This window comes from Ailuropoda melanoleuca, chromosome 15 (assembly GCF_002007445.2).
Source record: "Ailuropoda melanoleuca isolate Jingjing chromosome 15, ASM200744v2, whole genome shotgun sequence".
In the NCBI taxonomy this organism is placed as follows: Eukaryota; Metazoa; Chordata; class Mammalia; order Carnivora; family Ursidae; genus Ailuropoda; species Ailuropoda melanoleuca.
This window is the reverse complement of record NC_048232.1, coordinates 46,211,935-46,239,135: the sequence shown is the minus strand read 5'-3', so window position 1 is coordinate 46,239,135 and position 27,201 is coordinate 46,211,935. Positions and strand designations below refer to the sequence as shown.

The window sequence follows — 27,201 nt, the reverse complement described above, 5'->3', positions numbered from 1 at the left end:
GTAGACACAATGCTGCTTCCATACATTGGTATGCAACAAAATCCTCAATTCTGTAATATAATCCAGACACTGTTTGTGATGACAGTCATGTAAATATTAATATCAGGACTGCTATGTTTTTGCTACTGAAAATCTACCATAATTTCATCCTTTCCAGTGTAGGGTGCAGTAGTTTCTCTCTAATATTTAAAAATCTTTAGCCTGCTTTTAGCTTCAAGGATGTCTTTGAAATGTACAATGAAAGTGTAATTTTTAGGTTAAAGGACTAAATTATCTTACAAGGGGGGAAGGCTCCATTACAATGGTTTTCTCTTTTATCTTAGATCTGTAGCACAAAGGTAACAACTAAAAGGGTGGTTTACCAATATCCAGAGGCAGTGGGATTTACTTGCTCAAAAACTTAAGTAAGATCTGTGTTCAAATTTCAGCTTGGGCATCATGCATGACTTGTGGAAATATGACTGTCAGCAAATTACTCAACTTGACCAAGCCTGTTTCCTTGCCTGCACAATGGGACTAATAAAACTACTTCATAGGCTGTTATAAGAATTAAATGACAGAAGAAAAATAAAGTATTCAGCACAGTAAGAACTCACTAAATGTTAGCTATTATTATTTTACCTAAATGAAGTTCTAAATTCCAAATAATCATAGGTACTTATGCTACAAACTTCCTTGATTTCACTAGCAACACTCAACAACAACTATTAAAATTGTGTAAGTGCTCTTGTTCAAGGATGTATGAAAAAAAGGAGTTTCCTCACATTCATTTTTTCAGATATTATGCTTTACTTAAGAGAAGTAAAAACAGGAATAAAAATAGAACATGGAATCAGAGCATCTTTGTGAATTCTAGACTCAGTAGTTTAATAATAGCATCAAATATCCAATGTCACAATTAGAGGAGATTATGCATTCTATTAAATAGTGTCAATGTTCCTACCCACTACACAGTCACTAAGATCTATTGTGCAATTTGGGCCATTAATAAAGATGGAGAGCTTCCAATAAACCATCCTAAGTGACTTTATGTATACTTGTCCTGACAACCCTGTGAGCAAGATATAGATACTATCATTATGGCCATTTTAGCACATAAAGAAACCTAGGCACAGACAGGTTAATTAACTTGCCCAAGATCACAGAGCTAGTTAAATATTAGATGGAGATGGGATATGAACCTCAAAAATCAGGCTCAAAAGTCCACTCGATTTTACTACCTGTAACTAAATTGATCAAGTCAGATTAGTTCGAAATTTTTCTTCCAACACGTACAAACTAATTTCTTTGGGAGAGGGAGGAGCCTACATCTCCCTCAAAGGACTGACTTCACCCCCAATCAATGATTACACTTTAACACTTTTCCAGCTAACTATAAGATAACTGCAGAAGAAAGCCGGCCCGAACCTACAAGCAAAGAAAATAAGTAGCAGCAGCAGCAACAACTAAACTGTTAGTTCGGGGGACCAACTGTTGGCTAGTAGTCACATGACGTTTCCATGTGCATGTGGATCGACCGACCTCAGAGAATGACTGCCCCATAAGTCAGACCCACGCAGGCAGCAATGCAACTGCGTAACCCATAACCGGCAAGCGGTCATTTCAAAAACCCTCCACAAATGACTGTTTTGCCAATCAGCACGTTACTCGAAGACAGGACAAAATGGAACTTGCGTAAACACTTAGTCATCAGTAAGCGCTGAAGTTACAAATCACCTAGTTCGCAAAATCAAATCCGCAGCTAAGTTCCTAATTCCGAAAGAAAGAAAAAGGGCTGACAGTCGGTGACTGTAGGGTGAAGGCACCTAGGGCCCAAGCGGAAGTGAATCAAAGGGGAAAACTAGCCAAGCGATATGGGGGACTCCACGATATGCGCAGCCACACGGGGGACTTTTGAGGGACCTTCCACTCCCTTCCCAAAAGCCTGTCCAAATGTCTACAGGATGCCCCGACCCCGCGTGCCCCTAGGGCGAATTCAGAAAGGCAATTCGAAGATAGAGGTGACAGGCCTGAGATTTGTGAGCCCAGATCCAGAGAACCATGGTAGCAAAGTCCTCACAGCCCCGGAGGGGTAGGGGCCCCAAGGCTCCACCTTCCGCTCCCTGGGGCCCGCACCTGCAGAGTGGTGATGTGCTTGTCGTTGAACTTGTTCTCGCAGTAGCGCAGCACCAGCGACGTCTTCCCCACGCAGCCTTCCCCCAGCAGTACCACCTTGAATGAGTAGGCTCTGCCCGCCGCCGCCCCGCCGCCGCTGCCGGCCGCAGCCATCCCGTTTCCCGGCCGCCCGAGCCCTAAAGCTGCGCGGAGCACCCCACAGCCGCCGCAGCGCCTTCACAGTCGCGGCCGGCGCAGGCCCCTCCGCACCGACCAGCCAACCCCAGGCGCTGTCTCTACTTGTCCTCAGGGCGAAGCCTGGAAGGGCAGAGGTAAGTCCGAGAATGAAGGGTCCCCGCCACCACGTCAGGCACCCGAGGAAAGGCGAAGAGCACTCCCTCTCCGCCTCCCTCTAATGGCGTCTCCTTCCTCCTACGTCACACTTCGGGTCACGTGACCGCCGCGGTCGCGGACGGCCCCTGGGACTCGGCCTAGGAGAACGTGCCTGGACGTGGGTGGGGCTTCTGGGGCCTCTTTCCAGGGTGGAGTTGGCTGCGAGTGGAGCTCCTCCGCGCAGGCTACGGCAGACTGGCTGTCTGCTGGTCACCGCCGCTTTGCAGTTGGTGGAAACCTGCGGGATTAAGGAATGGATAATTTGAGGTAAACCCAGTTCTGGTGCAATGTGGAAGGGCAGAACGTTAGGCTTGCCCAGGGAATGTTCACCAGGCTAATGACCTGGGGTCGCTGTAAGGCAAATGTGCCAAGGTGCCCTTCAATCTTTTGCCATTCTCTGTGGGATCCCAAATCATAGCTTTTGAACTTCCTTCAGTTCTCCAGACAGTCAGATCTCCTCCTCATCTTGCAGGTCTCAGCTTAAACCAGAAAGCCTTGCCTGACCACCAATCCATCTTCTTTCTCTTTGTCCCTCCCTCTCTTCCCCTATCCCTCAAGTTAAGTATTTCGTGACACTGGTATACATACCTTCCTTAGAGCACTTCATGGAAATTACTACGCTGAATACAGTCTCTCAGCACGCTACAGATTTTAGGACAAGAACTGTGTAAGACTTGCTCACCTTTGAATTTCTAAATCCCAAGTTCCAAGCACATAATAGCCATTCTATAAATATTTGGAAATGAATGAATGAACGGTACATCTTAAGCCATTATGTCTTGGTTCCCCTGTTTTTCTGTCTTCCATGAAGGTTCTGACATTCCTTGTTGATTCCACCTTGAGAGACCTGGCTTGTTTGATGATTCTTTATCTTTCATGACCTGCCTCTCCTTCTTATGAAATACACTCTTCCAAGAAACCATAGGGGTGTTTCTGAAATTTTACAACTAGAAATCTGGTGTCAGTCAAGCAAAGATATTCTTTTTCATCAGACTCCTTTTCCATTTCAAACCCGATAGTTCATTCATTCATTCAACAAATATTTGAAAGTGCCCACCACCTGCCAGGCACCGTGCTTAACAACATACAATGTCTCTGTCATCAGGAGCTTACACTTTAGGGTCCACCTGGCTGGCTCAGTAGGTAGAGATGCAAATCTTGATCTTGGGGTTGTGGGCCCATGTTGGGTATAGAGATTGCTTAAAAATAAAATCTTAAAAAAAAAAAGTTTACATTTTAGCAGGGGAAGACCTAAACAGTCAATTACACAATGAATGCTTTCATCTTGATAAAGCAGTTCAGAGTATTTTGCAAAGGTATATCAGGACCCAACTGGTTTTGCATGCCAGAGAAGCTGTCTCAGAGATTGTTGTCTTTGGAAGGAATAACCTAGGCCAGAAGGGAGGCGAGCTTTGCAAGTAGAGAGAACAGTATGTCCAACAGCCTTGATGTAGGAAGGAGCATCTAAGGTTGAGCAACTGAAAGTGTGATAAGAAGGCAGAGAGGAAAAGAGCTCTAAGTGAGACTGGCAAGGAAGCCATACTGAAAGGGCCTTTCAGCAAATGAAGCATTTTAATCAAGAGACTGACATAATCAGATTTAACTTTTAAAGAAAACTACTCTGCCTATAATTTGAAAAATGGATTGGAGGAGGATAACACCGTAATCTGATGTGCTGTCCTCTGGGGGCTAGAACTGTGTCTGTCACATTGTTCTAAATCTCTAGACCTTGGAATGTAGTGCCTAACTAACATTTTTTTTAAATTTTTTTTTTAAAGATTTTATTTATTTATTCGACAGAGATAGAGACAGCCAGCGAGAGAGGGAACACAAGCAGGGGGAGTGGGAGAGGAAGAAGCAGGCTCACAGCGGAGGAGCCTGATGTGGGGCTCAATCCCATAAAGCCGGGATCACGCCCTGAGCCGAAGGCAGACGCTTAACCGCTGTGCCACCCAGGTGCCCCCTAACTAACATTTATTAATCACACAAGTAAACAAATAAAGCTAAGCCTATAAAATAGAGGTTTGAGAAATGCTCTTGGATATATGGGGCTTTGTTAAATAGAATTATCAAAGCATTTTCCATTTTAAGCATCTAATAAGAGTGATTAAAAAATAGTTATCATCTGTAAGCTTGCTATAAACTAAACCCATTTGTAGGTGCCTGGATGGCTCATTCGGTTAAGCGTGGAACTCTTGATTTGGGTTCAGATTATGATCTAAGGGTGGTGAGATTGAGCCCCCTATTGGGCTCCACACCCAGTGGGGTGTCTGCTTGAGATTCTCTCCCTCTCCCTCTCCCTCTGACCCCTCCTCCCTTGCGCTCTTTCAAATAAATAAACAAATAATGCGCACACACACACACACACACACACACACACACACACACTAAACCCATTTGTTTCTTTATTTGCTCAGTCATTCAGCAGCCTTTGTGGAGTGCCAGGCAAGATGTCTCTGCCTTCTTGGGGCTTGTATTTTAATGTGGGAGGCAACACAGAAAAAATTACAATAATGTGTAGTGGCCATGTTTGATGCCAATCTGGCATCCACACCTCCTTCTGCTTTCTATCAGAATCTGGTCTTTGCTCAGGTATCCACTGCTCCTGTGCAGTCCGTGTGCCCCTAGTTTCTAGTTGGTTCTTTCTTTGTGGTTCTTTCCAGCTTTTAGAGGCAACCATTCACACATCTGAAGCAACAGTTCAGATGCTTCCGGCTGGCAAACAATACTGAGCTGTAATAGTAAGCACTGGCCACAAAGGGGCACAAGCAGCTCAGTGAAATTTACCAGGTTGGCCCACATACACTCAACACTGTAACTCCTAAGTGCCTCCTCATGAAAAAGAAGGAAACCATTGGGAGATTTTCTTCTGAGTTATAGAAAACAAGAATATTCCGAGAGATATGTGGTCTAAGGGAAGGGAGGAAGGATAGATTCCAACCTATTTATCCCTAAGATGACAATATTAATTAAAAGTGTCTCCAAAAAAATAGTGTCTCAAGAAACATTTTTGTCAAAGAAGGAATTTAAGCCAAACTTGGAGATTCTCAGAACTTACCAACTTCTACAAAAAAATATACAATCTCAACAGTTAAAAAGTGAGGACAAGTAAAGAAGCCACTTTGTTTATTTGTGATGTGTATTTATATTTACATTTATAAATTGTATTTTGAAATAACCAGAACATGAATTTGTATCAGATGAAGTGTATGTTTGACATGATTGGCAATACAATTGTGTACCAGCAGTTTCTAAATTACGAAAAGGTTCAGTTCAGAATGTTAGCAGTCTCATTGAGTCAAGCCAGTATGCTTGTTTCTTAAAACTAGATGTCAGTAGTTATATGGAGCTGGAAATTTTAGAGACCTGTCCACTTAAACTAGGCCTGAATGACTATACTTTTCCATTTTCTTGAGAAATAAGTCAGTATAGTGATGGAAAGGCCTCTTAACAGAGAAATTGTTTTGTTCTGGTGAAATAATTTGGTTGAGAACTCTTAATGGGACATAAGATTTGTGATTTTGATGAGCTTCTCGACAGCTGTGGATGCTCCAACGGGAAGTTTGTAAGGACATATATACTGAGAATTATAGCATTCAGTACCACTTGCTTGAGTGTTTTCTCGTATTGGCCACTCACTCCTGCTTGGTAAGGTGTCATTTTAAATCTTACCATTCCTCTATACAACTTTCTAAGTACTTCCTACATGTATCATTAAAAATTACAATTACATATTTATCAGTATTAAAGCTGTCAGCCCTAGGGTAGTAAAGATCTGTCTGCCTTGCTCACCATTCTTTATATCCTGTGTCCAGAATAATGCCTAGAACGTGTTAGATATAAAATAAATGACCAGCCCTCCAAATACCAGCTCTCTTATGCCTTCATTTTCAATAAATCTTTTTTTTTCTTTTGTACAAACCTCCAATTCTTTGAACCTCCATATGCTGCTAACTCCCCAACCCCATTTGCATAAGTGTCCTTCCCTTGAATCATTTAGACTAAATTTCAATCTTGTGTGTAAAAGGTGAAACTCCCATGAAGCTGGACAAAGAACAGCTGCTGAGGAAAGAACATTTACAGAGGAGCTGAATGCAGAAAATTCACCCCCATCTTGAGTCCATCTATCAGCCCTCTTGGTCTCTCCATCCACCCTGTTTCTAGGTCCCTCATACCCCTACCTTCCATCATCACCAGCTTTGGACTCCATATTGAGCATCTAAACTCTTCTTTTAACAGCATCCATTATTGTCTTATATCCTTATATTTCCACAGCATCATCACAGAACACCAACCTTCAAATAAAGTTCTGGAAAAATTCTCTGAGCCACCTAAATTTTGTGCAAATTCATAGTCACCAACTTCATTCTCAGGACCACCTGTCATTTCCTTTTCTTTTCTAGCTTCGGCTTCCTTCCATACCTTTTTATCACTATTAACAAACTTTCCTCAGTCTACTTCTGGTTTGTAGTTTGAGTTGTTCATAGTATTTCCTTATTAGTCTTCAAGGTGTGTAGGTCTGTACTGATCTTCCTCTTATTCCTGATATTGGTTATTATGTATTCTCTTTTTCTCTTGGTCAGTCTCGCTAGAGATTTATCAATTTTATTTATATTTTTTCTAAGAATCAGCTTTGGTTGATTTTTCTCAATTATTTTTCAGGTCTCAATTTCATTCTCATATTTTCATTTTCATTATATATATGGATCTATCTATCATCTCTATCTCTATATATATCTATATATAGAAAGAGAGGTTTTTTTTTCCCCTTGAAACTTCTTCTTCTTTGACCCAAGGATTATTGTGGAAGGCAGGATAATGTCCCTCTACTTCCCCGTCTGGCCTCTCATCCTGGAAACTGTGAAGGTGTTAGATTATATGACAAAGGGGAACTAAGGTTGCAGAGGGCATTGAAGTTGCTAATCATCTGACCTTAAAATAGTGAGATTATGCTGGATTATCCAGGTGGGCCCAGTGTAATCACAATGATCCTTAAAAGTGGGAGCCAGAAGAGGAAAGGAGATGTGATAACAAAAACAAGGTGAGAGTGATGTGCTCCAGCATTGCCAGTTTTAAAGATATAGGAAGGGACTCATGAACTAAGGTGGGCAGGTGACCCCTGGGAGCTGGAAAAGGCAAACGTTATATGTCTTACCCATGGAACTGTAAGGTAATAAATGTATTTTGTTTTAAGCCATTAAAATTTTGGCAACTTGTTACAGCAGTAATGTAAAACTAATAGTTACTTATAAATGTGTCATTTGATTTCCAAATATTTGAGGATTTGCCATATGTCTTTCTGCTTTGGATTTATAATTTGTTATAGCTTGTATGATGTTTATTTAAATTTGTTTTAAATTGTTTCATGGTCAAGAAGCTGGTCTTAGTGAACATTCTATGTGTATTTGAAAGGAATGGGACAAGTTTTTTTTTATAAATGTCAGTTAAGTCAAGTGAATTCATAGTGTTATTAAGATCTTCTCTATATTGATTTTCTATCTAATACTTCTGTGGTGAAGTCTCCAACTCCAATTGTGGATTTGTTTATTTCTCTTTTCAGCTCTATCAGTTTTTTTGTTTCATCTATTTTTAAGCTCTGTTGTTAGGTGCATATACATTGACTACCGTTACATCTTCTTGGAGAATTGATCCCTTATAATAATTATGTAATACCCCTCATTATTCCTGATATTCCTTGTTTTGAAGTTTACTGTGTCTGATATTAACATAGCTATTGCAGGGTTGCCTGGCTGGCTCTTTGGCGGAGCGTGCAACTCTTGATCTGGGGTTTTGAGTTCAAGCCCCACATTGGGTATAGAGAATAATTAAAAATAAAACATTAAATATATATATATATGTACATATATGTATGTTTTAACACTTTTAACACTCTTGATTATTGTTTGCGTGGTATATCTTTTTCTTTCTACTTTTATTATTTTTTAAAGATTTTATTTATTTATTTGACAGAAAGAGACAGAGCACAAGCAGGGGAGTGGCAAGCAGAGGGAGAGGAAGAAGCAGGCTCCCCACTGAGCAGAGAGCTCCATCCCAGGACCCTAGATCACGACCTGAGCCAAAGGCAGATACTTAACAGACTGAGCCACCCAGATGCCTTATGTTTCCACTTTTAATCTATGTTTATGGGTTTCTTATAAATGATACAAAGTTGAATTTTGTTTTGTTTTAAATCTAGTCTGACAACCTCTGGCTTTTAATTGGTATTCCTGGTCTTAATTAAATCCACAACAGGTACTCTCATTAAATGACTCTGCTGAGATCACTAAAAACTAGGTCAACAGGTATATTCTTGCTCAACTTCCAACTCTCTTACCTAATAATAAAAGGAATAGTGACAATTATTCAGTCTTTTTCATGTACCACACTTCTATTTACATGTATTTACTAATTTAATTCCAATAACAATGCTATGAGGTGGGTACTATTAGTTTCATCCCCAGTTTACAGAGAAGAAAAACCAAGGTACAGAGAGGTTAAGTAACTTGACTAAATCACATTAGGAAACATTAGATCCAACTTCCAAATGCAAACAGTATGGATCCAGATATTAATCTCACATTGTATGACACATCTTTATTTTTTTTAAAGGATTTTATTTATTTCTTTGATGCAGAGAGAGAGAGAAAGCACGAGAAGGGGGAGGGGCAGAGGGAGAGGGATAAGCAGAATACCCGCTGAGCAGGGAGCCCAACACAGGGCTCCATTCCAGGACCTTGAGATCATGACCTGAGCCAAAGTCAGACACTTAACCGACTGAGTCACGCAGGTGCCCCATGACCCCTCTATCTTTAAAGGAGTCTTCCATTTCAAATTCATGTTTTAAGTAAGATGTGTTCATGCATTGTCTCTACTTTTTCAGTAAAAAAAACCCACTCCATCTGTTTCCATAGCACTCTTCAGGTATAATTAAAAATTATCTTTATTTTGCAAATTCCAGTAGACATGTCTTAATTATCTGTCTGGCTCCTTCTACTGCATTTGCCTTTATTAACCACTCCTATCTAAACTGTATTAGGTATTTCTTTTCTGTGCTCCCATAATGGCCTATATATATTCTTTTTCTTTTTTTAAAATTATTGATGACTTTTTCTTGTTGTTGTTAACATATAGTGTAATATTGGCTTCAGGAATAGAATTTAGTGATTCATCACTTACATATAATACCCAGTGCTCCTCATAACAGTTGCTCTCCTTAATACCCATCACCTGTTTAGCCCACCCCCCACCCACCTCCCTCCATCAACCCTCAGTCTCTTCTCTATTGTTAAGAGTCTCTTACGGTTTGGGGCGCCTGGGTGGCACAGTCGTTAAGCGTCTGCCTTTGGCTCAGGGCATGATCCCAGCATTCTGGGATCCAGCCCCACATCAGGCTCCTCTGCTGGGAACCTGCTTCTTCCTCTCCCACTCCCCCTGCTTGTGTTCCCTCTCTCGCTGGCTGTCTCTGTCAAAAAATAAAATCTTTAAAAAAAAAAAAAGAGTCTCTTATGGTTCAAAAAAAAGAGAGTCTCTTACGGTTTGCTTCCCCACTCTCCTCTCTCTTTTTTTTTCCTTTGCCACATGTTCCTCTGTTTTGTTTCCTGAATTCCACGTATAGGTAAAATCATATGGTATTTGTCTTTCTCTGACTGACTTATTTTGCTTAGCATGATACTCTCTAGCTCCATCCATATTGTTGCAAATGGCAGGATTTCATTCTTTTTTACAGCTGAGTAATATTTCAGTGTGTACATATAACACATCCTCCTCATCTATTCATCAGTTGATGGACACTGGGGTTCTTTCCATAGTTTGGCTATTGTTGATAATTCTGCTATAAATATCAGGGGTACATGTACCCCTTTGAGTCTGTAGTTTTGTATCCTTTGGGTAAACACCTAGTAGTGCAATTGCTGGATCATAGGGTAGTTGCAGTTTTATCTTTCTAAGGAACCTCCATACTGTTTTCTAGAGTGGCTGCACCAGTTTGCATTGCCACCAACAATGTAAGAGGGTTCCCCTTTCTCTTCATTCTCACCAACATCTATTTTTTCCTGTGTTGTTAATTTTATCCATTCTGACAGGTGTAAGGTAGTATCTCATCATAGTTTTGATTTGTATTTCCATGATGATTAGTGATGTTAAGCATCTTTCCATGTGTCTGTTAACCATCCGTATGTCTTCTTTGGAAAAATGTCTATCATGTCTTTTGCCTTTTTCTTAACTAGATTGTTTATTTTTTTGGTGTTGAGTTGTATAAGTTCTTTATATATGTGGATACTAACCCTTTATCAGATATGTCATTTGCAAATACCTTCTCCCATTCTGTAGGCTGCCTTTTAGTTTTATTGATTGTTCCCTCACTGTCCGGAAGTTTCTTATCATGATGAAGTCCCAATAGGTCATTTTTGCATCTGTTTCCTTTGCCTCCAGTGATGTGTCTAGTAAGAAGTTCCTACGGCTGAGGTCAAAGAGGTTGCTGACTGTGTTCTCTAGGATTTTGATGGTTTCCTGTCTCACATTTTGGTCTTTTATCCATTTTGAATTTATTTTTGTGTATGGTGTAAGAAAGTGGTCCAGTTTCATTTGCATGTTGCAGTCCAGTTTTCCCAACACCATTTATTGAAGGCACTGTCTTTTTTCCCATTGGATATTCTTTCCTGCTTTGTCAAAGACTAGTTGACCATATAGTTGTGGGTCCATTTTTGGGTTTCCTATTCTGTTCCATTGATCTAAGTGTCTGTTTTTGTGCTAGTACCATACTATCTTGATGACTACAGCTTGAAGTCTGGATTCGTGATGCCTCCCACTCTGCATTTCTTTTTCAGGATTGCTTTGGCCATTCAGGGTCTTTTTTTGGTTCCATACAAATTTTAGGATTGTTTATTCTAGCTCTGTGAAAAATGCTGGTGGTATTTTGATAGGGATTGCATTAAATGTATAGATTGCTTTGGGTAGTATAGACATTTTTAATAATGTTTGTTCTTCCAATCCATAAGCATGGAATTTTTTCACATTTCTTTGTGTCCTCTTCAATTTCTTTCATAAGTGTTCCATAGTTTTCAGAGTACAGATCTTTTATTTCTTTGATTAGGTTTATTCCTGGGTATCATATTGTTTTTGGTCCAATTATAAATGGGATCAATTTCTTGATTTCTTTTTCTTTCTTTCTTTCTTTCTTTCTTTCTTTCTTTCTTTCTTTCTTTCTTTCTTTCTTTTTTTAAAGATCTTCTTCACTTATTTGACAGAGAGAGAGAGACAGCCAGCGAGAGAGGGAACACAGGCAGGGGGAGTGGGAGAGGAAGAAGCAGGCTCCCAGCGGAGGAGCTCGATGTGGGGCTCGATCCCAGGACTCCAGGATCACGCCCTGAGCTGAAGGCAGACGCCTAATGACTGAGCCACCCAGGCGCCCTCTTGATTTCTTTTTCTGCCGCTTCATTATTGGTGTATAGAAATGCAACATATTTCTGTACATTGATTTTATATCCTGTGACTTTGCTAAATTCATGTCATGAGTTCTAGCAATTTTTGGTGGAGTCTTTTGGGTTTTCTACATAGAGTACCATGTTGTCTGCAAATAGTGAAACTTTGACTTCTTCTTTGTTGATCTGGATGCCTTATTTCTTTTTGTTGTCTGATTGCTGAGGCTAAGACTTCCAGTACTATGTTAAATAGTAATGGTGAGAGTGGACATCCCTAACTTGTTCCTGATTGTAGAAGAAAAGCTCTCAGTTTTTCCCCATTGAGAATGATATTTGCTGTGGATCCTTCATATATGGCTTTTATGATGTTGAAGTATGTTCCATCTATACCTACTTTGTTGAGGGTTTTTATCAAGAAAAGATGCTGTATTTTGCCAAATGCTTTTTCTGCATCTATTCAGAGGATCATATGGTTCTTATCCTTTCTTTTATTAATGTGATGTATTACGTTGATTGATATCACCTCTGCAGCCCAGGAATAAATCCCACTTGATCATGGTGAATGATTCTTTTGACGTACTGTTGGATTCATTTTGCTAGTCTCTTGTTGAGAAATTTTTGCATCCATGTTCATCAGGGGTGTTGGCCTGTAATTTTCCTTTTTAATGGGGTTTTTGGTTTTGGAATCAAGATAATGCTGGCCTCATAGAATGAGTTTGGAAGTTTTTCTTCCATTTCTATTTTTTGGAACAGTTTGAGAAGAATAGGTATTAACACTTCTTTAAATGTCTGGTAGAATTCCCCTGGGAAGCCATCTGGCCCTGGACTTTTGTTTGTTGGGAGATTTTTGATTACTAATTCAATTTCCTGGTTGTGGATCTGTTCAAATTTTCTATTTCTTCCTGTTTCAGTTTTGGTGGTTTGTATGTTTCTATGAATTTGTCCATTTCTTCCAGATTGCCCAGTTTGTTGGCATATAATTTTTCATAATATTCTCATAATTGTTTCTATTTCTGTGGTGTTGGTTGTGATCTCCCCTCTTTCATTCATGATTTTATTTATTTGGGTCCTTTCTCTTTTCTTTTTGATATGTCTGTCTAGGGGTTTATTAATTTTATTAATTCTTTCAAAGAACTAGTCTTAGTTCTGTTGATCTGTTCTACTGGGGGGGTTTTTTGTTTATTTTTTCTATATCATTTATTTCTGCTCTAATCTTTATTATTTCCCTTTGTCTGCTGGCTTTAGGCATTATTTGGTCTTCTTTTTCTAGCTCCTTTAGGTGTAAGGTTAGTTTGTGTATTTGAGAATTTGACTTCTTGAGGTAGGTCTGTATTGCTATGTATTTCCCTCTTTTTTTTTTTTTAAGATTTTATTTATTTATTTGACAGAGATAGAGACAGCCGGAGAGAGAGGGAACACAAGCAGGGGGAGTGGGAGAGGAAGAAGCAGGCTCATAGCGGAGGAGCCTGATGTGAGGCTCAATCTCACAACGCCGGGATCACACCCTGAGCCGAAGGCAGACGCTTAACCGCTGTGCCACCCAGGCGCCCCTATGTATTTCCCTCTTATGATCACTTTTGTTGGATCCCAAAGGTTTTGAACTGTTGTGTTTTCATTTTCATTTCCTTCCATGTATTTTTTTATTTCTTCCTTAATTTTCTTTCCATTCATTCTTTAGTAGGATGTTCTTTAATCTCCATGTATTTGTGGTCTTTTCAAATTTTTTCTTATGGTTGACTTCGAGTTTCAGGGTGTTGTGATCTGAAAATATGCATGGTATGATCTCAGTCTTTTTATACTTGTTGAGGGCTGATTTGTGACCCAGTATGTGATCTGTTGTGATCTAGAATGTTCCATGTGCACTCAAAAAGAATGTGTATTGTGCTGCTTTAGGATGAAATGGTCTGAATATATCTGTTAAGTCCATCTGGTCTAGTGTGTCATTCAAAGCCATTGTTTCCTTATTGATTTTCTGCTTAGATGATCTGTCCATTGCTGTAAGTGGGGTGTTAAAGTCCCCTACTATTGTTGTATTATTATCAGTGAGTTTCTTTATATTTGTTATTAAATGATTTATATATTTGGGTGCTCCCAAGTTGGGAGCATAAACATTTACAATTGTTAGATCTTGTTGGATAGACCCCTTAATTATGATATAATGCCCTTCTTCATCTCTTGTTACAGTCTTTGTTTTAAAATCTAGTTCATCTGATATAACTATAGCTACTCCATCTTTCTTTTGGCATTCATTAGCATGAAAGGTGGCTCTCCATCCCCTCACTTTCATCTGCAGATGTCTTTAGGTCTAAAATGAGTCTCTTATAGGCAGCATATAGATGGGTCTTGTTTTTTTTTTTTTTAATCCATTCTGATACCCTATGTCTTTTGATTGGAACATTTAGTCCATTTACATTCAGAGTGATTATTAAAAGATATGAATTTAGTGCCATTGTATTACCTATAAAGTTGGCATTTCTGGTGATGCTCTCTGTTCTTTCCTAGTCTTTATTGCTGTTGGTCTTTCTCTCCCACTCAAAGAGTCCCCTTTAATATTTCTTGCAGGGCTGGTTTAGTGGTCATTAATTCCTTTAGTTTTTGTTTGTCTGGGAAACTCTTTATCTCTCCTTCTCTTCTGAATGACAGCTTTGTTGGATAAACTATTCTTGGCTGCATATTTTTCCCATTCAGCACACTGAATATATCATGTCACTCACTTCTGGCCTACCACATTTCTTTAAACATATCTGCTGTGAACATGATCTGACTTCCCTTGTAGGTTAAGGACTTTTTCCCCTTGCTGCTTTCAGGATTCTTTCCTTGTCTTTTTATTTATGTTCCTTATATTTTGTGAATTTGACTATGATATGTCTTGGTGATGGCAGCTTTTGTTGAATTTAATGGGAGTTCTCCGTGCTTTTTGTATTTCAATGTCTTTTTCCATCCCCAGATTAGGGAAGTTTTCAGCTATAATTTGCTCACTTCTTTTGGGACTCCTATGATACAAATATTATTAAACTTTAAGGAGTTGCTGAGTCCCTAAGTTTACAGTCATGATCTGATACCTTTCTCTGACTCTTTTTTCCAACTTCATTATTTTCCATAATTTTCTTTTCTATATCACTGATTCATTCCTCTGATTCCTCTGTCCTCATTGTCATTGCATCCATTTGGCTTTGCATCTCGGTTATAGCATTTTTCATTTTGGCTGACTACTTTTTAGTTCTTTTATCTCTGCAGTAAGAGATTCTCTAATGTCTTCAGTGCTTTTTTCAAGACCAGCTAGTATCCTTATGATTCTTGTTTTAAATTCTGGTTTCAGACATCTTACTTGTATCTTTATTGATTAAATCCCTGACTGTGAATTCTTCCTCTTCTTTCTGTTGGAGTGAATTCTTCCATCTTGTCATTATGTCTGGGTCAATGGTTTGGTGTGTGCCTATGTGATTGTTAGGAAAGCCTGTTGTAGTCCTGCTCCTGAAAGTAATGGCTACATTAAGAAGAGGTAAAAAAAAAAAAAAATACATGAAGCTAGATCCTCAGTGTGTATTGGTCTACTCATTAAAAGAAGCTAGATCCAAAATAAATAATACAATACAATGCAATACAATGCAGCTGTATTGTATTTCCCCTAGAGCTGAAGCTTTGTAGCACTCTATGATCAGTAGACGTGGTGTGTGGGAAGGGTTTGTGCTGGTCTTCTGGGGGAGGGCCTGCCCCTCTGATTCTTGGGGGGGGGGGCTGCCCCTCTGATTCTTGGGGGGATTTGCCGTAGTGGAAATGCACCTGCAGGGTGCAGGGGTGCGGGGCTTGGTGTAAGCAACTCTCATGTCCACTGGATGGCGCTGTTTTGCTCCCTGAAATTGATCAGTGCTGATGGGGGAAGAGAGGGAATGGTGTCACCGCACTCTTTTCCCTGGAGTGGGGTGCTGGTGCCCACCACTCTTCATGAAGCCTTTACAGAAGAGCAAACAATTACCTCTCCTGTGTCCCTGGCTTCTGTCAGATCCTCACCCTCACCCTGCCTGTGTCCAAGCTGTCCTGTTAGGCAGCATAGCACTCCTGTGTTTAATCTCAGGCATGTAGCTGGTTTTCAAAACTCCAAATTTTAGAGATCTGCTTGATGCGGACCAGTGTTGGTCCTCTGGGGGAGGGTCTTGCTGCACTGTGGCCAGTGCTGGCTTGTCCCAGAAATCAGTTGTGTAACTGTGCAGCAGTTCAGAGTTTATGGTAAAGCAGAGCTAAAAGCTGGCACCAAGGTTTGCTACCCTCAGCCTGTGTCTTTGTTCCGGTGCTAAGGAATGGGGCAGCTCAATGGCACCCTTGGGTCTTTTGTCCTCACATTGCCACTCCCAAATGCACTCCAAGCAGGGGAACTGCTTCTCCCCGTGCAACCCAGGGGATCATCAGACCATGCTGCCAGCTCTCAGGTCTCCACCCTTCTTCCCCACTGGAACACTGCTAAGCCTACCAGGCATGACCCTGGTGATGGTGCAGATCTCTGAACTTCAGATTCTGCACTCCACTGTTTATAAAAACTTGTGGTATTTAGTCCCTTTCCCAGTCAATAGTTTTGAGGAAAGAGTTTTCCTTGTGCAATTCCCTGCATGCGCTTTCACTCTCTCTCTTTCTTTCTCTCTCGCTCCTCTCTCTGTGATCAGGGCTCCCTCCCATTTGTAGCACCTGCAACTCTTCTCTCCCCCAGATCAACTTTCCACGATGTGGCAGTTTTTTCAGTTTCGTTGTGCAGTTTTGCTTTCTTAGCCCTCAGATCAATTTCCTGGGTGTTCAAAATAATTTGATACTTATCTAGCTGTTTTCAAGAGACAAGGCAAGCCTAGGGTTCCCTTATTCCTCAGCCATCTTAACTCCTTCACCCTATATATTTTTATTTTTGCAATTATATAATGCATCATAATTAAATGTTTAGGAGCTTGTCTTCTCACTATCTCATAAGCCTCCTGACATTAGAGACTTGTTTCTTATTTTTGTATGCCCAGTGCCTACTATAGTGCCTGGCACATTGTAGGCATTTAAAAATATTGTTTAATCAATGAATAATTGAAAACCATTTACTGATAATGAGCATATTATTTGTTGTCATGTCTATGCAAGCAAACAGAAATACCCCTCAAAGGCACAGATTTTATGAGCTACATTATTTAAGATTGAATAGAAAGGAGGTGAAGCTTAGCTGAAACTCAACCATTCTTCTCTTTCCCAATGGAATCCCTTAGGATGCTCTGTAGAAAAAAATTAACGAGATTTGTTTTCTCTTTGTCCCTATAATACTCCCCTAGTGTGGTTTTCATTAAAAAAAAAAAAACCCCACAAAAAAACAAGTTTCAGTGAACTATGGACTTGACAACATTAATAACATCTTTACTGCTTCCACCCTCACATGTTTTCTCTGCATTTAGGAACAAAGACACTTTTATCAACCATTTTCAGATGCTGTATCTGTTCAGTTCAAGAACATCAGGGACTGCTATAAAAAATCAGTTTGATTAAGTTAAGACTAGAATTCTGCTGCTCTGAGAGTCCTCCTTCCTAACTATGAACAACTAGAATAGGAAGGGGGGAAATGAAACAAATGGACACAGGAAGGACAGGCCTGTGATCTTTGAGCAAAGAAGAAACAAAAGCACTAGGATTGCCCTGGCTTTCTGCCCATGGAAAATTTTTGGTCACAAAAAGGTCTCATTAAGATGAGAAGATAGAGATTGAGGTTCGGGGGTGCCAAGACAGCTAAAATTGGTGGAACGGGGAGTAGGATAGAAAGATGCTAGAAAAAGAACTCTAGAAATTTGCATAGGTATCCTTCCTTTGAAGCTTTCAGACTAAATTCCATCTTGTGAGTGAAGGGTGAAACTCCATGAGGCCAGGCAAAGATCAACTGCTGAGGAAGGAACATTTACAGAGGAGCTGTAATGCAGAAAATTCCTAGAGCTCACACAAGTCTTGGAATTATTCTAGTTCCCATCAGAAAGAATGCAGAGATCTCAGTGAATAAATGGGTCATTCAGTAGAGATCTCAGAGGTCCCACCTTAGTCGTGGAGCTAAACTGGTTCTATAGGAAAGACTACCTATACACACACACCTTAAACACTTCAAATCAAGCCTCAAAAAGATGAATTTGACCAAAAGTAAGTTAACTACCTGCCAGAGAAAAAAGTTCAACATTCTTTAATGAAACACTCTGTGACTTTTAAAAGGGATATTACCAAAAAAGTTGGAGAGGCAGAAATCAGAGTTCAGGGATATTGAGGCTGCTAGAACTTCTGAGACAGAGAACTAGAAAGTAGGGTGCTGCACAGAGAGACTTCTGGAGAACTGTAGAGGTGTCTCCTCAAATATATGACTAAGAATTGATATATATATAAGTGAGAGGAATGTTGGAAATAGCCACTGGAAAGGAGTAAGCAGAACAACTCCTGGAGTTCCCACAGGCCAGGGAATAGTTTGTATTCCCACCAGTAACGGTAGAGAGACCTCATCCTGCACAGGGCATTGGGTACAACCCTCAAAAGAGCCAGGCCTTGATAGCAGGGATAAAAAGCACAGAGTAAAGTCTTTGCTGGACCTGACCTACCATAATAAATTTTAATAATAAGCCTGAAATGGATCACGCTAATCGTCAAGTAGATTTAACAAAATCAATACTCTCCCTCTCTTTTAAGATTTTATTTATTTGACAGAGAGATAGCACAAGCAGGGGGAGCAGGCAAGGGAGAGGGAGAATCAGGCTTCCCGCTGACCAAGAAGCCAGATGTGGGGCTGGATCCCAAGACCCTGGGATCATGACCTGAGTCGAAGGCAGATGCTTAACCAACTGAGCCACCCAGGTGCCCCCAAAAGCAATAGTCTTTGAAAGGATAACCCTGTGTACTATTGGTGGGAATGCAAAATGGTACAAGCACTATGGAAAACAGTATGCAGTTTCCTCAAAAAAATAAAAAAATGTCTTATAATCCAGCAGTCCCACTCATGGGTACATATCCAAACTAATTCAAAACCACAATAGCCAAGAAATGGAAGTAACCTGAGTATCCACTGACAAATTAATAAAGAAAATGTAGTATACACATACAATGGAATATTACGCAGCTTTAAAGACAGGATATCCTGTCACATGCTACAACATGGGTGAACCCTGAAGACATTATGCTAAATAAGCTAATCAAAAGGACAAATACTGTACGATTCCACTCTATAAAGTTTGTCAAGTAGTCAAAATCATAATGACAAAGTAGGAAGGTGGTTGTTAAGGGCTGCAGGGAGGGAGTCAGGTGAGGGGGAAAAGTGTATAGTTTCAGTTTCTGAAGGTAAAAGGTTCTAGAGATCTATTACCCAACAACGTGAATATACTTAACACTACTGAACTGTACACTTAAAGGTAGTTAAGATGGTAAATTTAATGTTATATGCCTTTTAACACACAAAATCCATCCTCTCTCCAGTTAACCTCTCACCTTTGTAGTATCATATATTCGCATATGTATATGTATAAAAGTTTTTTTCTCTATTCTAATCCATTGAATATTTGTCTTTTTATAATATCATATTGATTTGATAGTGTTTGTATTAAATGCTCAAAATGTAATAAGACAAATTTCACTTCACCGTACTTATTTCTCTCATAATTTTCTTGACTCTTCTGTAGAATTTAACCTTCCACATAAATGTTATGCGTATTTTATCCAATTCCATAATACACATAATTGGGGTAAAAACTAATTAATGTATTACTGGGGCTTCTGGCTGGCTCCCTCGGTACAGCATGTGACTCTTGATCTTGAGGTCATGAGTTCAAGCCCCGTGTTGGACGTAGAGCTTAATTTAAAAAAATTAGTATATTACTTTTGGGAGAAATATTTTTATGCCAACTTTGCATCCAAGAATATAGTGTGTCTTCCCATTTCTTCAGATCTAATGTTTTTATATTATACCTATCAATAAAATTTTAGAGATTTCTCTTCAGATATTTAATCAATTTATTCCTAAGCATTTTATAGTTTTTCCACTATTATGAATAAAATACGGAATATTTTTCTCAGTTTTTATTGCTAGGTGCTTGCTGTCAGAATATTGAAATTGAGGGGCGCCTGGGTGGCTCAGTCGTTAAGCATCTGCCTTCGGCTCAGGGCGTGATCCCAGCGTTCTGGGGATTGAGCCCCACATCGGGCTCCTCTGCTGGGAGCCTGCTGCTTCCTCTCCCACTCCCCCTGCTTGTGTTCCCTCTCTCGCTGGCTGTCTCTCTGTGTCAAATAAATAAATAAAATCTTTAAGAAAAAAAAAGAATATTGAAATTGAGAAACCTAATGAATTTAGTATATTGCTTTATACATAGACACATTTCTAATCTCTTATTAATTCTGTTACTATTTATTGAATAACTTAGGTATATAATGTCAGCAGAAAGAGAATATTTAAACTGTTCTTTTAAAATTTTATTTTATTTTATTTTATTTTATTTTATTTTATTTTATTTTATTTTTTAAAGATTTTTTATTTATTTGACAGAGATAGAGACAGCCAGCGAGAGAGGGAACACAAGCAGGGGGAGTGGGAGACGAAGAAGCAGACTCATAGCAGAGGAGCCTGATGTGGGGCTCGATCCCATAACGCCAGAATCACGCCCTGAGCCGAACGCAGACGCTTAACCGCTGTGCCACCCAGGCGCTCCTAAAATTTTTATCTTAAATAAATAAATAAATAAATAGGGTGATTCTATCTATGCTTAGTTTCTGATTTTAATTTAAATTGTTTACCTGGCTTGCCACTTAGAATACTAGCTGTGCTGTTTTTTAGAGGGTTGTTTTTCTTTTTTTTTTTTAAGATTTTATTTTTAAGTAATCTCCACCTCCAGTGTGGGGCTTGAACTCACAACCCTGAGATCAAGAGTCGTATGCTCTACCAGCTGAGCCCGCAGGTGCCCCTGTTTTTTGTTCGTTTTTTTTTTTTTAAGATTTTATTCATTTATTTGACAGAGAGAGTGAGAGAGGGAACACAAGCAGGAGAAGCAGGCTTCCTGCTGAGCAGAGAGCTTGATGTGGGGCTCCATCCCAGGACGCTGGGATCATGACCTGAGCTGAAGGCAGACACTTAAGGACTGAGCCACCCAGGTGCCTCAAGTGCCCCTGTTTTTAAATAAATGGTCTTTGTTATATTTAGGTAGTTTCCTTCTATTTTATACTTTGAGTTTTTATTAAGATGGCTGTTAATTTCATCAATAACTTTTTGGCATTTATTGATGTCAATGTATGCATTTACTCTTTATTGTTACAGTAATAGGTTATGTTGATAGGTTTCCTGTTATTCAAATACCATTGCTTTCCTGAAACAACAAATCTTACTTGAATCTATTTTTAATTTTTCTCTCTCTCTCTCTCTCTATATATATATACACATATATATGTATTCTATTTGCTGGATTTTGGAAGAGAATTGTGCACCTATGTTAGTGAGTTAGGACAATAGATTTTGTCTTTATAAAAAACATATATTTTGGGGCATCTGGGTGGCTTAGTTGGTTAAACATCTGCCTTTGGTTCAGGTCATGATCTCAGGGTCCTGGGATCAAGACCCACATGGGGCTCCCTGCTCAGTGGGGAGTCTGCTTGTCCCTCTCCCTCTGCTCCTCCCCCCTCTTCGTTCTCTCTCTCTAATAAAATCTTTTTAAAAAAAGATTACTATATATATATTTTAAATTTATTCTGACTTCTTAAAATAAATGAAGAAACTTTCTAATTTAAACAATAACTTTCTTAAAAAGGAACAGAATGATCTGTTCCTTAAAAGTTGTGAATCCCATCTGGTACTGGAGTCTTTTTCAAGTAGTAAATTAAAAAAAAAAAATCATCTTTAGGGGCGCCTGGGTAGCGCAGTCGTTAAGCGTCTGCCTTCGGCTCAGGGCGTGATCCTGGCGTTTCGGGATCGAGTCCCACATCGGGCTCCTCGGCTGGGAGCCTGCTTCTTCCTGTCCCTCTCCCCTGCTGTGTTCCCTCTCTCGCTGGCTGTCTCTCTGTCACATAAATAAATAAAATCTTAAAAAAAAATCATCTTTACTATATCTTTTATAAAGATGTCAATTTTATAAAGAGTGCACATATTTGCAATTTATATTTCGCCAAAAAATTACCCATTTCATCAAAGGCTTTCAAATTTGTTGTTATAAAATTGCTAGTCATATTCTCATAATTCTTTTAATATCTGCTGAATATGTTGTATGTCTCCTTTCTCATGCCCAATTGTGTCTATTTTTGCTTTCTTTTCACTTAATCATACCCATGAGTTTGTTTATCTTTTCCTTAGTATTTTTCTAGAGGAGGCACGTGAATGATCTATTCCCTGAATTATTACACATTTTCAAAGACTTTTCTTTCACTTGGCAGGCTAATTACATCACAGCTATGTAAAGAATCTTGCCTTTTCTCATTCTAAAGACGCTATTCTACTGCCTTCAAGCTTCTAGGGTTACCAATAAATTCAATGCAAATCTGGCTCTTTTTTTTCTTTCTCAGCAATTTGTTCTTTCTAAATGGTAACAAACTGTATTTGCTCTTTATTCTTAGAGTTCAGGAATTTTTATCAGGTTGTGTATGTGTGTTTTCTCATCAATTCAGTCTACCCTGGATTCTGGGAGCCTTTATACGTTACAAAATTAGGTCTTTTAGCTCTCTTGAATGTTTCTTTTTGTCTGTCCAGGGTGCCTATTGTTTATATGTTAGGTCTCTTGCCTTTCTGCTCTAGTTGCTTGTTTTCCTTCTTGATGTCCATGTCTGCTTTTATTTCACACTTTGGAAAAGTTCTTAAACTTTACCTTCTAGGCCGCTACAATGACTAATCTTTTTTTCAATTTATCTGCCAACATATTTAGTTGGAGATTTCTATTTTTTATATTTCTAGTAATTTTACTGCACTTGAATTTCATTAAGTAGTTTTTAAAAACCACATGAGTTGTTCTCTTTGTGGGAAGAGATTATTTTCTGTTTATGACTTTTTTCCTGTTCTTACCTATATAGGGTTCTTTTCTTTTTCCTTTCCTTTCCCTATCCCTTTCTATTCCCTTTCCTAAGCTCTATGCCCAATGTGGGGCTTGAACTCACAGTCCTGAGATCAAGAGTAACATGCTCTACTAACTGAGATAGCCAGGCACCCGTATTTTTCTTTTTCTTTCTTTTTTCTTATTAGGGATCAGTTCTAGTTTTTTGGAGCACTTGAAGTCTAACAAGCAGTTATTAAACTTGTACTGGCAATGCTGGGAAGCAGGCAGGTTATCTATCACCTCTCTTCTGATTCCAGAAATAGAGATCTTATAACAACAAAGTGGATACAATGAAGACTTTGGAGCCAGATTGCCTCAGTTCACATACCAGCTCTGCTGTTTACTGGTGATATGGCCTTGGGCAAATTATTCAAACTCTATGTCTCAATTACTTTATTTATCCAGTGGGGAAAATAATCAGAGTGTTCTTGTGGGGTTATTGTGAAAGTTAAAAGAGTCTACTTCTGTGAAATACTGAGAACAGTTCCTGGCAAGCATATTGGCAGTTTTTAAAAAATTCCTTCTGAAAACAGATGCATATGTGCTGGAAGAAAAACTGTTAAAACTTTGAGCTTTCTAGCTTTCCCTCCCAATTGTTCCCAATTTTGGCTGCACATTTGAATCACTGAGAAGCTTTTAGAAATTCTCTTGCTGTACCCCGCACTAATTAGATGAAATTTCTCAAAATGGGGAACAAAGCAGTGGGAGTTTTTAAAACTTCCCAGGGGATTCCACTCTATAGCCAACAGTGAGAACTGTTGCCTTAAACCCTACACCAAAGAAAATTCACTGTTTGCTTATTGATCTACTCTTCTATTTTAGTCATTGTAGATACGAGTTTTTTCAGACAGGTTCTTTTGCTCTGCAGAATGCAGATTTTAAAGAGAGGTCTGCAGAGTGAGGCTAAGTCTCAGATTCAAGGAACTCTGGGAAAATGTTGCAGTTATTTTGCACTACACTACACTACATTATTTTGCACTGTTTTGCACACAGAATCTGACAAGGCAAGGCTCTTTGGGAACCCAGTCCCTGTCTGTTTGCTTTTCCAACCTCCTCACATCATTTCCCCACTGCTCACTATGCTCCAGCCTACCCAGCTACCTTTGTGTCAAATTCTTCCTGTCGCAGGGCTTTTCTGCTGGCTATTTCTTGTTCCAGGAATGCTCTCTACTCCCTACCCTTTCTTTACCTGGCCATTGCTTAATGTCACTTGCTCAGAAAAATATTTCATGAACTTCCAATAAAATCAGTCCCTCGAGGGCTCACTATTTACCAGCACTGTAGTTTCCTTCACAGAACCTACCACAATGTGTAATTATTTACTTTGTGTGATTATTGGCATAATGCTTAACTCCTAGCTAGATTATAAACTTTATGTTTATTTTGTTCTATTTATCTTAATGCCTTATGGCTAATACTGTGCAATATACCCAAGAGCTCATATATAAATATTTAATAAGTCAATAAATGAAAAGTGTTAGTTCTTCATTTTGATCAGTGATTAAAAGATTGAAATTTATGGGTGCCTGGGTGGCTCAGTTGGAAGAGTGTGTGACTCTTGATCTTGGGGTCATAAATTTGAGACTGACATTGGGTTAGAGATTACTAAAAAAAGAGAGAGAGAGAGAGAAAACTTGAAATTTAGTCTTGAAAAGGGTTTTTGATTGTCTATTTCAAATAGTTTGTGGTTTGAAGAAACTGATACTCAAGTATGTAAATTACTTGCCCCAAATCATTCAGCTAATTAGTGATAGATTAGGACTCAGTCTCATTTCTTCCATTTCTAAGTCCAGTAGTGATTTGCTACTGCAGATATAAAACAAGAAGATCAAGAAAGTAATTTATATATATGGAATGAATGAAGATTTAATACACTCATCATTCAGAAAAATGATTTTTACTGAATGATAATATAAAGTGAGTGTTAGAAGATACTGAAAACTGAACTGAGTTTCAGTTTTCAAGTGAAAGCAGAAGTGAATAATAAAGGCTTTGTTTAATCATTGTGAAAGGTTGCTAATCCTTAGTCCAGATTAGATTACTATTTGGAATGTGCCCAGTTCCTCAGAAAAGTGTGCCATCTACCAATAATAAAGCAACGCTCATTCAATTCCTATAGCATGCTAAGTGCTTTGCATGCATAAACCCCAAATCTCTGCAACTTTGCAAAGTAGGTATTATTCACAGATGAGAAAATGAGGCTCATTATCACACAGTTCATAAATGGTTAACACTGAAATCACATTGTTGACTTCTGATTCTTATCTGACATGTAAAGAGCTTGGAAGTCATCACTTCCAACCTAACAACAAGAAAAAAGCTGAAGAAATTGAAATCAACAACTCTTCTTAGATGTAGCAGAGAACTGAAGTCACAGGGCAAACTGCTGCCCTGAAAACTGAGAGACAGACAGAGAATCATAGTTTATGGGGAGCAGAAGCCCAGGAGCAAAAGCCAGCAGCTGGAGCCAGTATTAGTAGGAAAACTTTATTTTTATTTTTTATTTTTAATAATAATTTTTTATTATGTCAGTCACCATACAGTACATCCCTAGTTTTTTATGTAAAGTTCCAAGATTCATTACTTGAGTATAACACCCAGTGTACCATGCAATACGTGCCCTCCTTAATACCCATCACCAGCCAGTAGGAAAACTTTAAACTGTAACTAACAAATTGTTGGAAAACGCATTGCAGACCAGCTTGAGTTAAAAACTCCTAAGGTGCCCAGAATTAAGAAGGCACCTACACTTTCCTGAATTTTACCTCTAAGAGCTATACCTAGTTTTCACTGTAAGGATCAAAGAAAAATCCCTCCAGGGGAAGGGGGAAAGTAATCATTTTTATTTTTAATTTTTTTAAAGATTATTTATTTATTTGACAGAGAGAGAGAGCACAAGCAGGCAGAGCAGCAGGCAGAGGAAGAGGGAGAAGCAGGCTCTCTGCTGAGCAGGGAGCCTGATGCAGGGCTCGATCCCAGGACCCTGAGAGCATGACCTGAGCCTCCTGGGATCATGACCTGAGCCAAAGGCATCCTCTCAACCAACTGAGCCACCCTGGTGCCCCAAAAGTAATCATTTTTAGAGTGCTAAAGAGCTCTCAGTTATCCTTAACAAAGTTTTCCCTCAAGGAAAACAATTTTACCAGAGCCCAACTGCCTGGGGTTTTCCAAAGCCTAACCTACCTGGGGGAAGGGAAATACCCAACTCCAGCCTCCTCTAGCCTTTCTCAGGCTCACTGAAAGACTGACACTTAATTATAGGATTATAGAAAACTTCTCCCACACTGTGCCACCTCATCAATAGGTTTCCTGCATAATAATAGGAGAATAAAGCTAAAAGAACTGCAAGCCTCAGACTCTATTCTTACATTCCTCTTCTAGAAATACCCAAAGACAACAGGGGAGACAAAAACAAGGACCCTAGAGGAAATTTTAGCCTCTGACACCACAGCAAAGCAAACATTAAATACAGCCCAACTCCTAGCAGGTAAACATAAAACCTCACACTAAGGCCTATACCTGGTATATCATGTCCAGCTTTCAACAAAAAATTACAAGGCATGCTAACAGGCAAAAACCAGTCTTAAGAGACAAAACAAGCATCAGAACCAGATTCAGATATGGTAAAGATTTTGGAATTATGAGATGAGGAAGTTAAAATAACTAATTAATATACTAAGGGCTCTAAAGAAAAAAAATGGGCAATATGGAAAAACAGTTGAGTAATGTAAGCAGAGAGATGGATATCCTAAGGAAGAATCAAAAGGAAATGCTAGAAATGAAAAAGTAACAGAAATGAAGTGCTTTTGATGGGAATCATCAGTAGACTGGACCTGGCTGAAGGAAGAATTAGTGAGCTTGAAAATATGTGAGGCAAAGACTGATAGAACTGCACGGAGAAATAGATATATCCACTATTAGAGTGCGATACTTCAATACCTATCAGTAATTGACAGATCCAACAAGGAAAAAATCAGTAAGGATAGAGTAGAACTGAAGAGCACCATCAATCAACTGAATATGATTAACATTTATAGACTACTTCGTCCAACAAAAGCAAAATACACATTCTTCTCAAGTTCACATGAACCATTCACCAAGATAGACCACATTCTGGGCCATAAAGCACCCATTAACAAATTTAAAAGAACAGACCTCATACAAAGTTTGCTTTTAGACCACAAGATAATTAAACTAGAAATCAATAACAAAGATAGCTGGAAAATCCCAACATATTTGGAGATTAAATG

At 39.1% G+C, this 27,201-nt stretch overlaps 1 protein-coding gene and 1 long non-coding RNA gene across 4 annotated transcripts in view; one reads left to right on the top strand and one right to left on the bottom strand.

Moving 5' to 3' along the window:
* RAB21 (RAB21, member RAS oncogene family) overlaps window positions 1-2,542 on the bottom strand; it is a 36,023-nt gene extending 33,481 nt beyond the window's left edge. The window contains exon 1 of the mRNA XM_002915614.4: window positions 2,116-2,542. Coding sequence (XP_002915660.2) covers window positions 2,116-2,268 — 153 coding nt within the window. The 5' untranslated portion in view covers window positions 2,269-2,542. The remainder of the gene's footprint in view (window positions 1-2,115) is intronic.
* An 80-nt stretch (window positions 2,543-2,622) lies between these two features.
* LOC109489051 overlaps window positions 2,623-27,201 on the top strand; it is a 46,728-nt gene continuing 22,149 nt past the window's right edge. For all 3 annotated transcript variants that reach the window (XR_004620875.1, XR_002141976.2, XR_002141977.2), the window contains exon 1: window positions 2,623-2,754. This is a non-coding gene — a long non-coding RNA (uncharacterized LOC109489051). The remainder of the gene's footprint in view (window positions 2,755-27,201) is intronic.